The 18,294-nt window shown below is 40.4% G+C and overlaps 1 protein-coding gene across 2 annotated transcripts in view; it reads left to right on the forward strand.

Moving 5' to 3' along the window:
• Positions 1-3,149: 3,149 nt before the first annotated feature.
• The window catches only part of ror2 (receptor tyrosine kinase-like orphan receptor 2), a 256,291-nt gene continuing 241,146 nt past the window's right edge, over positions 3,150-18,294 (forward strand). Inside the window, exon 1 of one of the 2 annotated variants that reach the window (XM_078215389.1) lies at positions 3,150-3,626. In XM_078215389.1, coding sequence (XP_078071515.1) covers positions 3,533-3,626 — 94 coding nt within the window. In that variant the 5' untranslated portion in view covers positions 3,150-3,532. The remainder of the gene's footprint in view (positions 3,627-18,294) is intronic. The other variant, XM_078215390.1, reaches the window with a different exon arrangement.

Genomic DNA, 18,294 nt, shown 5'->3' on the forward strand with positions numbered 1-18,294 from the left:
CATACATGTTTCCCCTGTATATCATGCATGCAGTCCTGTGTTAAAGCTTCTTTAGGTTGGCAACCCATTTTTAGGCACTGATCCTGGCATGTTCTTCAACTGATTAAATTAGGGTTGATTCCCTGGCTTGATGGCAATGGTAGAGTAAAGCAAATGTTAGGCCATGAGATCGCAAATTGTAGCAGAATACAAATATTTTGCTGCTGATGGTCTGCAGCACCTATGGATATCCAGTTTTGAACTGTTCTGAGTCTATCATACTTACTGCACAGCAGAATGGAGTATGTCATCAGTGTGAAGATGGGGCTCTGTCTCCTTAAGAACTGTGCACTAGTCATTCCTACCAGTACTGCCATGAACTGATGCATCTGAGAGAGGTAGATTGGGAGCTTGAGGTTGAGCAGATTTTCTTTCCCTGAAGTTGGTTTTCTCATTGCCTGCAACAGGCCCAGTCTCATTGAATCCCTACAGGGCAGAAGGAGGCCGTTCGGCCCATTGAGTCTGCACTGATCACAATCCCACCCAGGCCCTATCCACATAACCCCATGCATTTACCCCAGTTAGTCCCCCTGACACTAAGGGGCAATTATCCTGGCCAATCCACCTAACCAGCACATTTTTGGACTGTGGGAGGAAACCGGAGCACCCGGAGGAAACCTACGCAGACACAAGGAGAATGTGCAGAATCTGCACAGACATTGACCCAAGCCAGGAATCGAACCCGGGTCCCTGGTGCTGTGAGACAGCAGTACTAACCATTGTGCTACCGTGCCACCCAGTCTATCAGCCAGGTCCTCAGAACTCAGTCAGCTTGGTCAATAGTGGTGCCACTGAACCATCCTTGGTAATCGACATTGAAGTGCCCACACAGAGCAGTTTCTGTGTCCTTGTTCCCCTCAGTGCTTCCTCCAAGATAAAAAAAAACATGGGGACAAAGGAACAGGAGGCCATTCAGCCCATCGGACCTGCTCTGCCATTCAATACAATCATGCCTGATCATCCACTTCAGTGCCTTTTCCTCACATTTATCCTCACATCGCTCTATCATACTAGTGTTTAGAAATCTGTCAATCTCTACTTTAAGCATACTCATTGACTGAGCTTCCACAACCCTCTGGGGTAGAGAATTCCAAAGATTCTGAGTTTAAAAAAATTATCTTCATCTTGGTCCTATGTGGATTTTGAAATTTGATTCATCAGAGAGTTGGCATCGGCAGTATACTGCTTTTTAGAAATTAACTAGTGACTCAGGTCCTGGCCCTATAGACAGTGCTTTGTTTTATTTGTTAGTTGGTCAGCTTTAGTTAATTTTCCACTTGGGCTTGTACATACATGTGGAAATGATAGTGATATATATGTAATACATAGCCTGTCTCTGCAAAGTACATTCTATTAAACCCAACCTGTCCATGCCAAATATTTATGCTCCACTTGAGTTTCTTACCATCCTTTCTGATCTAACTCTGTCAGGGTAACCCTCTATTCCATTCCCCTCAAATGCACCTCTTGCCTCTCTGTGTCCTTGTTCCCCTCAGTGCTTTCTCCAAGATAAAAAAAAAACATGGGGACAAAGGAACAGGAGTAGGCCGTGAATGGCACATGCCATTCACCTTAGCCACGCACTGTGTGGCGAGTTACACACCCTTCCCACTCTCTGGGTAAAGGAATTTCTTCAGAACTGCCCAGTGATTTATTGGTGATTATCTTGCATTGATTACCTTTAGTTTTCCTCTTTCCTCCAAGTGGACATGCTTTCTCAAATAGAACTTTTCATAACTCTAAAGACCTCCAATTCACCACTCCAGTTTTCAAGAGAGAAGATGCCTGTTTATTCTTTCCTAATAGCTATTAATTACCTCAAAGTCCTGGAGGCAACCTTCTAATTTTATTTGGACCCTCTCAGTGCCTCTATATCCCTTTTATATCATGATGACCAGAACTGTTCACAGTTTGTCAAATGTGATGTAACCATAATTTGATGTAAGTTTAGCATGACTTCTCTGCTTTTCATTTCTGCCTTTCTAGAATCAAACCTAAGTGCTAAGCTTGCCTGTTTTATGACCACACACTAACCTGCCTGGCCACTATTAGTCCATTGTGTTTGTACTCCCAGATCCTTTAGTCCCTCTACCCCATTTAGTTTAGGCCTATACTCTCTGGTATTTAGAAGAATGAGGGGAGATCAAATTGAGGTATACAAGATGATAAAATGTATGAATAAAGTAGACGTGAGCAGATGCTTCCTCTTGTGGGGCATTCTAGGGTGAGAGGTCATAGTCTTAGAATAAGGGGTAGCAAATTTAAAACAGAGTTGAGGAGAAGCTACTCCTCCCAAAGGGTTGTAAATCTGTGGAATTCACTACCCCCAAGTGCGGTGGATGCTGGGACAGTGAGTAAATTTAAGATGTTTAATTGGTAAGAGGTTGAAGGGTTATGGGGAGAAGGCAAGAAAATGGGGATGAGGAGCATAGTAGCCATGATTGAGTCTGTTCTGCCATTCAATGGGCCGAATGGGGAGGTGATGGCCTAGTGATATTATCGCTAGATTATTAATCCAGAAACTCAGTTTATGTTCTGGGGACCCAGCTTTGAATCCCACCATGACAGCTGGTGGAATTTGAATTTCAATAAAAAATATCTGGAGTTAAGAATCTACTAATGATCATGAAACCACTGTTGATTGTTGAAAAAACCCATCTGGTTCACTAATGTTCTTTAGGGAAGGAAATCTACCGTCCTTACCTGGTCTGGCCTATATGTGACTTCAGAGCCACAGCAATGTGGTTGACTTTTAACTACCCTCCAAGGATAACTAGGGATGGGCAATAAATACTAGCCAGCAATACCCATGTCCCACGAATGAATAAAAAAATTGATAATTCTGCTCCTATATCTTATGAACTTATGTATCTCCTGCTGAACGATATTAATTTTTGCCTTTCCTGTGTGTTTTTTTTTGCTGCTGCTTAACTTCATTAATTTCCAGCATCCCTTTGCCAGTTCTCCAGAGAGACCTTTCCCTCTCCGCCAGGATGCGCTGTTAACTTGGTTTTTGCCCTGACCGGGATGGAGCGGCAGCGGGAACGAGCAGAGAGGCGCGCTGCGCGTTCTCGGGGAGTGTCGCGCGCGCCTCGGGCACGGAGATGGGTGCGCGCACACGTTCCCACAGACTAAAGTTTGAAGTTGTAGGGGGGGAGAAAGATAAAAAGAGCAGAGTGTGTGTAGGAGAAAGCCCCGCTCCGGCTCTCATTGACTGCGGGAGATGTTGCTGAAGGAAAACTCTGGCCGGGAAGACGCCTCCAGAATCTGAGGAGCAACTTGGAATTGAGTCCTTGATCGCTGGAGGATCCTGGAGGAGAGAGCAAGGGGGCTTTGTATAGAGGCTCCTTTCTTGCTGCTCTTTCTGGTGGTTGTGTGCTGCCTCCCTTGGGGAGTGGGGGAGCGCTCCGTCCCTCTCTGGATGAAGCTACACCGAGCCGCTCTCTTTGAATCATAAAATACCTGGTGCGCTCCGCATCTAACTGACCCAGTGATGTACAAAACCAGGATAAAGTCGAGACTTTTTGGGAAAAACTTCGTGCTGCTCCTGTTCATGTGCTACCCGCTTTTTGGGGAGATTTCAACAGGTAAGGATTTCAAAGAGAAATGAATTTGCGGGGAGAGAATGAACGGATTGTCTGACCTGATGCTTCTCTGCTTGTATCCTCCAACTTACCAAGTGGAAAGAGTGAACCACTCGGCCCATCCCGCCCCTGGTAGCTCTTCATTTCTCTGCAGTGATTTTTGTAACCCAAGTCCCAGAGGGTTTTTGTTTGTTGGTACCCTCATCAAATTTCTTAACTTAAATGTAACATGTTTGGTTCGAGAAATTTAGGAGTTTTTTTTTGTTCCTCTTCCTTTAGTTTATATGTTCACGGCAAACAGTGCTAGCCAAGGTAAACTCAGAATAAACGCTTCTCATTTCCTGTCTGCCTTGCTGAATGCATGTTTGGAATCAGGAAGCATCACGCTTCACGTTAACAAGCAATGCAATTGTGTTTTAGAGGTTGCTAAACTCGGTGATTAACATTTGACCTCTATTTGTGAGTTACATTTTCACCAGATTTCCAGTTTGCACCGAGAGACCAGACTGCTGTGATGTGTTCCTTTTTTTTCTCTCCCCCAAAATGTAGTTGCTAAAGTTTTTTTTAACCCAAGGGATGAGGTGATTGCATTCATTCGAGGCTAATTTTGGTAGAGCGATTTCCTGTATTTTAACTATGCAGACGGTGAATTTTGAATGAGGGATATCGCGACCAAGGGGGGGAAAAGTGCATAGTTCCTTAAATGTTTGGGAACAGTGCTGAGTATTTATGCTAAGAGGTTTGGGGATTTCGGCTCTGGGTATCAAATACACTATTGCTGGCCAGTAGCACATTTCCAAATTAGAAGAAATCTGTTTTGTTGGTACAATATGTTTGTATGTATTGGAAAACAGGATGAAATTGAACTAATTTGATTAGTTGTTTGTGTTTATTCACTTTTCGTTAACTATTGAATTACACCGCATTGCTTCTGCCCAGCAACTGACTGTAGGGGAGAATCATGATGCTGTAGATTAAACTGCATGTGTTAATCAACTGCATATTGAGGAGGATCTCTTCCTGGCGAATTCTTTGTCGGTCCCTCTAATCCATTTTTCTTCTCGACGGGAGGTGACAGATGCTTACGTTTCCTGTTGTTCAAAGGCAAGTTTGCTGGGTTCTGCCATTTGGTACCAACTGATGGGGGGCTGGGAAACCAAAAGCTCTGAAGCTAGATGGAATTTATTTTCAACTGGCTTCTATTGCCCCCTTTTGAACGAAGGAAGATAATGCGTGATAAGGGCCAACAATAAGTCTATTGAGAGGAAGACTTGTAAGAAGAGATCAAATACTGGAATTTCAAGTGCCCACCAGTTTTGATTCTGAATTACCTACAGGCATAAGGGGGGAACATACTATAGTAGTTTGAAAAGTGTAGATGTGTGTTGGATTTCACTTTAATATATTTATTGTTATGAACAAAAAGCCAATGATTGGAGATGTAGGGAATCTATCAATAATGCTGAGCAGATCAGGCAGCATCCGAGGAATAAATTAAAGTGTTCGGTTAACTTTTTCATGTTTATCTGTAATCCCTTTTGGTATTTTGCCAAATTATGGCATAATGGAACAACAACGATGCGACAATGTTTGTGCAGAAGATTAATTTTAATTCACAGCCATATAAATGAGTGAGGGTGCAAACGCGGTCATTCTCAATGCCCTTGATGAAAGTTGTGTTGTCTTCCTTTAAAACATGCCAACCATTTTGCTCAAGTCACCCCTGCACTCAAACTAATATAGTAAGAGTTTTAACAACACCAGGTTAAAGTTCAACAGGTTTATTTGGTAGCAAATGCCATTAGCTTTCGGAGAGCTGCTCCTTCATCAGATGGAAACTAATATGCCATTGGACAGGCAGTGCTTCTAAGCAAGTGGTTGAAATTGGCAATATGCATGCAAATATTTGTAGAGAAAATCAGATATCCATTCTGCAGCTCTGTTTCTTGATGTCTTCTCTGCGGGGTTCGATAGAGTAGACTAGTAATGGCTTAAAACATTGTTTTTAATGGCCCAGATTTTGCATTGGTAATGACGGCAAAACTATCAACATTCGCGCTCCACAGAGACTTAGATGCACCAAATAACACTGAAAAAATAGCGTGTTATCAGTGATTGAGGGTTGACGTGATTTTCTCCTGACTGTAATCAATGGAAATTCCAAGAACATCCAATCTTATGCTATATTTCTCACTCTAAAGACCTTGTAAAGGTTAATCTTGTTGAATGAGGAGTAACTTGGTTTGTAATAGTGTACAACTTCATGAATACTGCTAAATACCCTCACTGGCCCTGAAAAGCAAATTTTGTATTTGTGGAACATTAGAAGTTTACATAATAAAATTTCCATATTTTTGCATATTTAAAAATTCATTTTAGGTTGTTTTCCTTCCTGCAGTCAAATTACTTATTTTGCCATCTGAAATTGTAAATCGAAAGTATTCAGTGTTTTTAACTTGGTGATTTTGAGTCTGAGAGTACTTTAATATGCTTGCTGATATCACTGCTGCTGTATGCTTGGAGATCCTCTCTACAGCACCAGATTTTAACTGCCATTAGGAAAGAGCAAGCCCATGCCACAGAGATCATTAAATCAGCTTTCTTTGAAGTCAGTGTCAAGCACTGTTGCTTCACTGCTGACCACAAACTCCAGGCCATTGTATTTTCAGTGTAAAGCAGCCCGTTGTTCCATTGACGGTAGGGAAGAAAAATTTGAGTCAGACTCTTAACCTTCAATGTAAAGGAATCCATTTGTGAGATTGTTTCTACCAGTAGCATTGAAAAGTAAATATTTGTACACACCACACTTCCTCTGACCTGGATAAATAAATTCATAATGCTCAATAAGTTGTGGCAGAAAATACAATGGGTTTGCAAGATCTGTTACGTTTTCTGGTTTTGCAGAAAGATCCAGCCTTGTGATAAAAGATCACCAAGCACATAATTGTACCAAGTCCAAAACACCGCCTTCCTGTAATGGTCACAATGGGCAGACACATGTCTACATCCTAGGTTTCCTCCTTTCCACAGTTTGACGTTGTATTCCATTGAAGTGGCATGTGGTTGTCCTAATAAAATATATTTGCTGGGACTAAACCAGAGAAATTGTTGCAAATCTGATTCTTATTTTGGTCTACTGAAACGTGACTGGCCAGAAAGCCAGCAGTCTCCATAAAGCTCAGGCATTGTCAAGTGTGATGGCCGCAAATGTACCTGCCTTTAGAAACTCTCAACTATGATGATACAGGCTAAATGATCCAATTGTGAATGGACATTGTCACAATGTGTAGAATGCAGTGAATGGTAATTCCACAGCCATCCAAGTTTGTCAAGTATAAGCTGCATCTTTACTTATCTGTTCAATTGAATTGCAGTGTTTTTATTCCTTTTTATGGGATGTGGGTGTTGCTGGCTAGGTCAGCATTTATTGCCCAGCCCTAATTTCCCTTCAGAAGATGCTGCCTTCTTGAATCGCCGCAGTCCTTGTGATGTAGGTACATCTGCAATGCTGTTGGGCGGGGGAATTCCTGGATTTTGACCCACCAAAGATGAAGGAACAATTATATATTTCCAAGTCAGGATGTTTTAGGGGAACTTGCATAAACTGGGTGCTTCCATATACTGTATACCATGCCAACAATGTTGTAAATAATTGCCGAATACAGATCTAAATTTCCAAAACTGTTAATATGAATTATGAACTCAAAGAACTGTATAGGAAAAAATAAAATTGCAATCTTGTTTTGTTCATTAGGTGCTACCAGTTCTAAAAGTGTTGGCAAAAAATTGCACATTCTAGGTTAACCTGAATGCAAATGAGCATAGATTAGATGGTGTGCAAAGGTTGCCTTCTGTGGCATTGTTGTAACTTTACCTTCACTATAAAGTTTTTATGGTGATTTTTATTCACAAGATACCCTAGACAATTTATTATAATTCAACACATGGAACTAACAAGCTCCTGAGGTTGCAGTTGTTACCAGTGCCTATTAATCTATTATTGTTGACTGTTTAATGTATTTGGAATGAAAGGCTGATGAATTGGCACTGATGGGAGGCAAAAGATGGAATGGAGGAGATGATGGCTGCTTTTGATTTAGTCATGCTATTCACAGGGGGGAGCCTTTACCGGTTGAAATTAGATTTGAAATTGGAGCTTGCTTTAAAAGTAAGCAAATTATTTTGAAGATGCATAATGTTAGCTAACTTGAATTTAAATTTTTAAAACAGAGAGCAGTTAAGTTTGCTTTTTATCATCGAATGGCAAACTTCTCAACAAATCAGTTTTCTTTAGATCTATTTCTTTGGATCTGAAGAAAGTAATATCTAAATTTTACTGTTGTTGCATGTAGTTCCCCACAATCAGTTTTGATGTGATTTTATATCCTCTTGTGGTTAAAAGAAAATGTTATACTAAAACTCCAGTTATTGGCATAGATTCCTTTGTCCTCTTTTTGAGGAGCATGAAGAATTATGTGGCCACAAAGGCTTTTATTAATTTAATGGATCCCATCTGGCAATATTTAAGTATCTTAGGTGTGCTAAAAGGAATGTCCAAATGAAATATAATCGGTTTTAAAACTTCAAAATGCTTTTTAACTGTTGTTTCCATTGAAGACTGATGTTATGTGAAACAATGATACAATTACATAGCACCAATTACATTGCTAGTTTTGTTATTTTTATATATATGTATATAGTGTCCAAACTATATTTCCATGTCTTATATAATATCTCAAATGTATCTTTTAGAAAGCACTTACTACTTTGATAAAATAAAGCTACTCTGTAAAAATAACATTTTACTTTTATAAGTTAGTCATTTAATACATCACATAAATCAAATGTTGCCATAACATTTATATTGTCTTTTCACGTTTTGATTAGGTTGAAAGACATGTTTCTGCTCAAGTGATAAGTAATCAAGTTTAAAATGTGATGAGTCCGTTGACTAAAGTATTTTTGGTCATTTCAACAATAGACCATAATGCAAGTAAGCTATAAGAAAACATTGATTTGCATAGGATAAATCTTTATGGCTTGAAGATTTTCAAATGGTTGCGACCTTTGTGTGAATAAGCCAAACGTTAAATGAAGATAGGTAGTGTAGACATGTGAGGCTTTTCAAAAGCTCAATCCTTTAATGTGGTAACCACCCAGCTCAAAAACCCCTGCAAATAGTTTTTGAAATCCCTCTTCCTTTATTACTTAACAGTATTTACTTAACTTGAGGGATAGAGAGCTGATAAAATGACACCTGGGAATGTAACGTTCATTTATATGTTCCTATAATTGTGCTGCACAGCGTTGTTTGTATATTGATATCCACGATCCATTTAAATTTATGAGGAATTAAAGACAGCACAAAGTATGAGTTATGCTATATCAAACATTCTAGACTGAACAGACCACTGTGTTGTGGAGAAGCGATTGAAGTGATTACTGTAATCAAAACAGATATAAAATGGACATAAAGATGTTACGGTATAGTGGCAGAATTACTGTTTGCATATGATGCATCGTATCATTCATGTCTGTGTCCATACCCATACATTCAGACATAAAAACTAGTCTAATTAGAAGTTGATGACAAAAGTTGAGCGTAGTGAATTGAATAGCCAGCTGTCTTTCAGCTGTATGCAGCCATATGAATATATGGAATGAAAAGAACTGGTCTGTGGAAAGAAGGAATTACTGTAGTAATTTTTTTAATTGTAGAGGCTTCAATGAGTGGCTTTGTACTGTTTTCCCTTGCTAGCTGTGCATGCATTTTTGGATATTTAATTAGTTTTCATAGAATAATAGAACAAAATAGCAAAGAAGGAGGCTATTCTGCCCATAGTGCCCATCTTTGGTGGAGCTGCCCAAATAATTCCACAACACAAAAACCAATTTAAAGTATTAGATGTTGGAAATACACATCAGGCATGTAGAGGGGAAAGTTCTGATGAAGAATCATTGACTTGAAACACTGGCTCAGATTCTTGCTCCCAAGACAAGGAAATATCACAAGTTGGTAAGTATTCTCTTGGCTTGACGCACCCGACTTGGGAGAAGCTCCCCCAAATGGTGGATCATTGCTCTGTGAGGAGGGGCAGGAAGGAATCTGGCCCACCACCCTGGAGGTGGCAAGAGCTGTTGAGTGCCAAGTGAGACTGTTTAAAAGACCCATCTCAGTTTTCTGGAATTTAATCCCAGCTGTTCTGTTAAATTTTAGACACTCTCGCCCTCAAACCTCAGACCCCATCATTGTCCCACCCATTCCCCATGCCAACTTAATGCCAATCCATGCCCTCTCAGCTACACTCATGCTTCTCATAGCCACCATATAAACTCACCCAGCATCCATCATGGTCAGACCTCCGGAGTTATAAGTGAGATGAAACAAGATAAAGGTCTAAATGTTACCTTTTACTGTGGTAAAATGCATCCTATTCATGAAAACCCATTCAAAACATTTAAATCCCTTCAAATAATTAATCATTGTAAAAACAAACTAATATGTTCATAACCCTACAAAGACAGCTAATTCTTTAATGACTACTTTGAGCTGTCAATCAAAATGTAAATTTGGGACAATGATAGATTTAGAAAGCAGTCGGGCATTAATAATGACATATGATAGCCCTTGGGGCAATGTCAACAACCTGCTACTGTAACTAGTGAGCGAGATTTATTTCAATTTGCTGACACAGGCAGCTTTTTTAATTTTTAAAGGGTTGGGGATTTAATTAACTTAATAGTGTGACAGATCTGCAGACTGTATCTACCCGTCAAGAGCTTGTATGACTATTCTAAAAGTCCTTGATTCCCAACTGCAGGTTAAGGCCCTTGCTATATTGAAAATGGAGTCTGTTCGAATTCAGCACTGAATTCAACTGACCTGCTGAATTCAGGTTTTCTGCCTGTATGAGTCACACCCTGTCCCCTTTCTGCTACTGGCAAAGATCTGATCTATTGCAAATGGAGTGGAATTGCCAGATCTGGGACTGTCTGCCATTAACTCTTTCTCTCCACAGATGCTTTTGGCACAGAAGCTACTTATCCACTGTGCCACGAGACCACTAATGTGGTCTTTTGTACTCTATTCTGCGAGTAATAAAGCCAAGGATCCCATATGTTTTTTAAACTTCTTCTCAACTTGTCCTACCGCCTCCAAAGATTTGTGTACGTACACTGCTCAGTTTTCACTCTTCCTGAACACCCTTTAAAATTGTATGGTTTAGTTTATATTGTCTGTCCTCTTTGATTCAATTAAAATGTACAACTGCACACTTGTGTGTTAAATTTCATCTGCCAGTTCACCAGTCTATGATCTTCTGAGGCCTGTAACTACCTTCCTCGTAATTTGCTATATTTTTCAGTTTAATTCCATCTAAAGGATTATGCCCTGTACACCCACATCCCGGTCATCAATATACAGTATATCAATAAGAGCAGTAATCCTAATACCGCCCCCTAGGGAAGAACACTGTGCATTTTCCATCAGTCGGAAAAACAGTTGTGAATGACTTCTACATCTGCTTTTTGTGCCTTAACCACCCATATCTATTCTGCCACTGTTCCTTTAATGGTTTCAATTTTGCTAACAAGCTTATGCTGTGCTACTTTGCCAAATGTCTTTTATGGACGGCACAGTGGTTAGTACTGCTGCCTCACAGCGCCAGGGACCTGGGCTTGATTCCCGGCTTGGGTCACTATTTGTGTGGAGTCTGCACATTTTCCCCGTGTCTGCATGGATTTCCTCCGGGTGCTCTGGTTTTCTCCCACAGTCCAAAAGACATGTTGGTTAGGTGCATTAGCCATGCTAAATTCTCCCTCCGTGTACCCGAACAGGCACCAGAGTGTGGCGACTAGGAGATTTTCACAGTAACTTCATAAGCCTATTTGTGACACAAATAAACTTTAAAAACTTTAACCTTTAAAACTTTAAAAATCCCATATGTACTTACCTTACACATTTCCTCCTCCTCCTCCTCCCCCCACCACCCTATTCCTTCATTAACGAACATTTGTGCAATGAAGGGTTGGGTTATAAAAACAAAATCCTTCTATTATTGAATTGACTAATGAAAAAAACACTTTATTTGAAGTAACAAGTGTTAAATTAATCTGAATTATTAATTCTCTTCTAAAAAGTTTTATTGGGAGTAAATCATTTTATCAAAAAGTATTTGAAAGTAAAACATTAGGAATTTTAATGTTAATTTTTTTTAAAGCAAACACACCACTTTAGTTTTGAACATTTGGACCAGTTGATAGACTCTTAAGTAACTTCCCTATTTCATTCCATGAAACATTGTTTTAAATTGAGATGGCATGAGATTATTTGGCAGTTTAGAACACTTGAATAAACGAATATTAAGAAAATTGACATCAAATGTCCTTACTGAATCCATATGTGGTTAAATTGGCAAAGAATTAATGATGAAGGCGGCAAGAATTCCAATGGCTTTTAACTAAAATGAGCTGACTGAGCGTTTTTATTTTGTCCTAAGTGCAGCTTCCAATGATTGTCAAAAAGTGCTATTGATAGCAGCCAGAGAGTATTGGTGATACATATGTTACAGCGAAACTTTGTTATTTGAAACCTGGGCTTCCCATGAGTCGATTTCCAGTCGGGCGTCTCCATCTGCACGTTTATAAGATTGGATTGATGAGGCTGAGAGAGAACATGAATGTGAAGCAGAAATACTCATTTCATTTCTAGGAGGCAATTTGGAAGGTTTCTATTTCAGGCGTGCACCATGTGACTGTGTTTTAAAGTATTAGTTACACGCAGAGGATAAAATGTTGGATTACAAATGTATAATGCTATTGCAATAGAACTGAGCACTATGTAACGCACAATTTGGATAAAATCCTCAGTTACCTGGTCTGCTTCTAACCTATTTTTCTCCTTTTTGCAATGTGATTTCTGCAGTTTGTAATCTGATATCGAGCTGAACCCAGAATGTCTTGTGTGTTTGTGGAAGAAGGAGGCCTTAAAAAGGTTTGATTTATGCCAGAGAAGCCATTCATTAGCTTTACTTTAGTGGTTATGTGTTCTGACTTTTAGGAAAAATTGTAATAAACCTGTAGAAAGATTTACATTTTTGAAGGCTGAGTATATGTTCACTGTTAACTGATTTCATGAACTTCACTCTCCTTTTTAAGTAGTCCTCCACAGCTGGTTTGGGTTGTTTTTACTGAGGTATACAACCAGATCAATCATTTGAGGGAAATATTAAACATCTACAAGTTGTGAGCAGTCATTCCAAGCTGCTTAATTGGCTTTGCTTATCTTTGGTTTTGTGAACCATTGATAACCAAAAGAGAAGACCGCTTGGAAACTTGAGTATAGGTTCTAAAATAATTCAGTTTCTTTTGCTGACTTGACTCTCCTAGGCATCTGACTTTGGATTGCGTGCACTGGGCCAAGTGAGAAATAAAATTTAGGGGTGGTGGGACAGTGGTTAGCATGCTGCCTCACAGCTCCAGGAGTCCGGGTTCGAATCGCTGTCTGTGTGGAGCTTGTACGTTCTCCCGGTGTCTGCATAAGTTTCCTCTGGGTGCCCTGGTTTCCTCCCACATTCCAATTCTAGTCCTATTCAGTGCCATACAGTATAAGATGTAGGTACAACGGTTAACAAAACATTATGCTTTGGAGGAGCAGAGCTTTATTTAAATCAATACAGATCTGCAGGAGAAATAAAAGTTGGTGCAAATTTTTCATATTAACACTGCTTAACAAATACTTGATGTTGAATCATTAAAATTAAATGAATTTAAATCCCGATTCTCTGATACATGCAACCAAAGATGTGTTCTTTGATAAGGTTCGGGATGAAAGGTGCGTGTTTATACGGTGTATGCATAGGAGTGTATAACAATCTTTTGTGAAGTGTCTGAATTATCTCTGTAGAAACGACATTATACGTTATCTTAACCAAGACTGAAATCTTTATTGTGTGAATGGAAGTTCAAAAGTTAACCCTCGACAGGTGAGTTGCTTGGAGACAAATGAAATAGGATACAGTTGAGCCAGTAAGATGCATTGTGTGCGTGTTAGGGGGGTGCAGGGGGTGTGTGTGTGTATGAATTGTTTGGGGGGGGGGGGGAGGGGGTGTGTGTGTGTTTGGGGGGGGGGAGGGGGTGTGTGTGTTTGGGGGGGGCGGGGGGGTGGGTGTGTGTTTTTTTTTACAGGCATTGATATATTCAACCCTGGCTTCAGCCTATCATTGAGAATGTAATTAAACCACTGCTTTATAGAGAGGGACAATGGCATCGAGGTAGATGATCAGCCACAAAGTGTTCAATTGTGGTGCAGGTTCCACGGGCCAAATGGCCTACTCCTATTTCCTATGTTAAATGCTTGATGGGTAGATGAAAATCAATAGGTTTATAAAAATTTATTCTTTCATGGGTTGTGGGTCTCACGGGCAAGGCTAGTAATTGTTGTCCATCCCTAATTACACTCTAACCTAGTGGCTAGGTCATTTCAGAGGTCAGTTAAGAGTCAATTGCATTACTGTGGATCTGGAGTCACATGGGCTGAAATGGGTAAGGATGGCAGATTTCCTTCCCTTAAGGACATTAGTGAACCAGATGGGTTTTTACAACAATCAATTATAGTTTTGTGGTCACCATTACTGAGGCTAGCTTTATATTTCAGATTTATTATTGAACTTAAATTCCATCAACCACAGTGATTGGATTTGAGCCCCTGGGGATTACTAATGACAAGAACACTATGCCGCCACCTCCCCCTGGGTCCCAGCAGTGGCTTTGGTGCTTGTGCTTAGTCTGACTGTTTGGTCATTTACAATCTCGCTGTTTTTTGGAACATTTTTGGAATTGCACACTGCTTTTGTTAGAATCCAGTACCATCTTTATGCCAAGATATTGATCTGTTACAGTAAATGTTGAAGTCTCTCACCCAAAGCACATCGTTGTCCACTGGCAAGAATGACTCAATGGTACCATCACTGAGTTCTGAAGGATCCAGATTTTAGGCTAGGTTACAGCAGATGGTGAGAGAACCAATGTAGGGGAATAACTTTATTCTCATGAAATTATGTAACAGATGTATTTGCCGATGACTCCTGGTAGGAACAGCCAGCAACGAGTCCATGATAGTGCCAGTCCTGTCCTCACACTGAAGATGCCTCTAATTGTGTTGTGCGACTCAACTGCCGTGCTAAATGGAATAAATTCACAATGGATCTAGCAACTCAAAACGAGACATCCATGAGGTGTTTTGGACCATTAGCAGTAGCAGAACCATATACCACTACAATCTGTAATCTCACAGTCTGACGTATCCTTCACTCTACCATTACCACCATCCCAAGCGACTGACACTAGCTCACTGAGGGGTCTAGAGGAGCATGTCAAGAGTAGCACCAGGTATACCTAAAAACAAAAAGCTGCCAAACTGATGAGTCTATAGCACATGACTGCATGCATGTCAACCAGCAGAAGTGGCATGTTGCAAATAAAGTAAGAGATTCCACAACAAATGGATCAGGTCAGAGCTCTTTGGTCTTGCCACATTCCGTTGTGAAAGATGGTGGGAAATAAAGCAACTAATGGGAGGAGCAAGCTTCACGAGTACATCCCCATCTTCTTTGATGTTGGAGCCCAGCATGACAGTACAAAAAAGATGAGGGATGGGATTTTCCGGCCTCGCTCATCCCAAAACCGGAAAATCCCACTCGAGGTCAACAGACCTTTCCATGGTCTGCCCCTCGTCCACTCCGATTCCCGTGATGGGCAGGACAGTAAAGTCCACCCCAAAATGTTCGTAGTCATCACTTTCAGCCAGAAGTGACAAGAGAATGATCTTTCTAGGCCTTGTCCTGAGATGCTCACCATTCCAGATGCCAGTTTTCAGCCAGTTCAACTCACTCCATGTGACATCAAGAAATAGCTGAGTACACTGGGCAATATAACAGTTGCAGAACCTAACAATATAGGGCTGACAACCTGTGCTCCATAACAAACTGAAGCAAAACTACATTGCTCCAATGCAACTCCAACACTGGGATCTAACTGACAACATGGAAGATTGTCCAGATATGCTCTATCAATAAAGAGTGACACATTCAACTCGACCAATTACTGTCCTACTCCCGATCATCAACAAAGCGATGGAAGGAGTACTCTACTCAAAACCCATCCATTGACCTTTCTAGCCATCTCTCCTAAACATACCTTTCATGGCTCTCTTTCTTTCCCTAGCCTTTTCTGTTATGAAGCATTTTTTTTTACATTAAAGAAGCTATGCAATGCGAGTTGTTGTGACTGTTCTATGGCTATCTGGATGACTGTGATACTCATGCAGTTCTTGGATTGGAGTAGAAGTCCTATGTGTGATCAGTGTAGTCTGATTTTCCACTGTCTAAATGCCACATCACACTGCTGTAACTTTAGTTTTCAATCTGAAAACACTGGCATTGGAAACTGACGAGACTGTTCTTGGTATGACTTTTGAGCTTTCCAGATAGCTTATGTGGTAGAACATGGCTTTCGACCAGAATTTTCTTTAATTCTGTTCTTGGCTTCCTCTCATTTGAACTTATTTAGGTCAGTTGGGTGAGATAATTAAATCACAAAACATCCTATGATAGAGAGTCATCTATCTCAAGGACAAGCATATCATAGAAATCATGTCAGAAGTTACAGAGGGACATAGATAGGATGCAAGGCTGGGCGGAGAAGTGGCAGATGGACTTCAACCCAGATAAATGCGTAGTGGTCCATTTTGGCAGGTCAAATGGGATGGAGGAGTACAATATAAAGGGAAAGATTCTTAGTACTGTAGAGGATCAGAAGGACCTTGAGGTCTGGGTCCATAGGACTCTAAAATCGGCCCCGCAGGTGGAGGAGGTGGTTAAGAAGGCGTATGGTGTGCTGGCCTTTATCAATTGAGGGATTGAGTTTAGGAGTCCGGGGATAATGATGCAGCTATATAAGACCCTCGTCAGACCCCACTTGGAGTACTGTGCTCAGTTCTGGTCGCCTCATTACAGGAAGGATGTGGAAAAGATTGAAAGGGTGCAGAGGCGATTTACAAGGATGTTGCCTGGATTGAGTGGCATGCCTTATGAGGATAGGCTGAGGGAGCTCGGTCTTTTCTCCTTGGAGAGACGTAGGATGAGAGGAGACCTAATAGAGGTATATAAGATGTTGAGGGGCATAGATTGGGTGGACTCTCAGAGGCTTTTTCCCAGGGTGGAAATGGTTGCTACGAGAGGACACGGGTTTTAGGTACAGGGGAAATGTTAGGGGGAAGTTTTTCTCCGAGGGTGGTGGGCGAGTGGAATCAGCTGCCGTCAGTGGTGGTGGAGGCAAACTCAATAGGGTCTTTTAAGAGACTCCTGGATGAGTATATGGGACTTAATAGGATGGAGAGTTATCGGTAGGCCTAAAAGGTAGGGATATGTTCGGCACAACTTGTGGGGCCGAAGGGCCTGTTTTGTGCTGTAGTTTTTCTATGTTTCTAAGCATATACTAACTTGGATCACACCTGTGACTGGCTGAAGAGTTTTAAAAAAAAAAATCCTTGTTTATCTTATAGTGAGGTGAGCCAGAAGAATTGTGATGAGGATAGATGTATTTTTATTACCTGGTTGCTGAGAGCACAAAGGTGTATATAAATTATAAAAAGCAACATTTTCCAGGCCAAAACTTTGCTCCAGGAATCCTTTTTCAAGTGATAGTTGAAGCACTATCAATTTGCTGCATTTGTGTCAAGACTTGAGATTTTGCCTCACTTTGATGATGATTTTTGAAGTTTTACTTCTGAATCTATGCAGTTTGCCTTAATTTAAAATGTGCACATAGCTTACAATGTATTGCACCGAGGAGGAAAAACTCTGTTCTAATGTAGGGCATGTTTCTACAAAAGGTAAACATAATTTATCTTCTTTCCTCCTCCTGTTGCATATTTTGATGGAAGGTATCTCGTGATCTTCACAGCTTTTGACTGTTTTTGGTATCTAGATCCACTGTCCTTTATGGGCTCCCCATTTAATTAAATTTCTTTTGCAAAAACCTCCTGCTGGGAAAATAGGACATAGACATTCTGTTTAAAAATGTTGAATAATAAGTTTATTTTCAAATCAATTTCAATTTATTTATACTTGTTTTGAGAGGGGAATGCTTCAAGTTGTTTTTGAAGCATGTTTTATATTGTTAGTCATCATCACTGACCTTTAAGCTATTCCCAACACTAGCACAAAGTCATCTCGTTCTGTCTCCACTATGCTTCGCTTTGCTGGAGTTTCGCAGCTTCCAAGTCTTTGTCACTAAAATAAAAGGAAAATACTATGGATGCTGGGGATCTGAAGTAAAAACAGGAAGTGCTGGAGAAACTGGACAGGTCTGGCAGCATCTGTTAACATTTCGAGTCCAGTGGGATTCTTCTTTTGAAGAAAAGTCACATTTAGGCTCGATTGTTAACTCTGTTTCTCTCCTCACAGATGATGCCAGACCAGCTGAGTTTTTTTTCCAGTATTTTCTATTCTATTTCCAAGTTTTATCCTTCTTTACAAATCCCTGTTGTGCCTATGGTCTTCTGACTTGAGCATTTCTTAACTAATGGCAGGACTTTCAGCTGCTTGGGTCCTATCATGGTACTACTTTCCTCTTCATTATTGAAAGTTTCCTTTTAAAACCTATCTTTTCA

The sequence above is a fragment of the Mustelus asterias genome, chromosome 6 (assembly GCF_964213995.1).
Source record: "Mustelus asterias chromosome 6, sMusAst1.hap1.1, whole genome shotgun sequence".
Classification (NCBI taxonomy): Eukaryota; Metazoa; Chordata; class Chondrichthyes; order Carcharhiniformes; family Triakidae; genus Mustelus; species Mustelus asterias.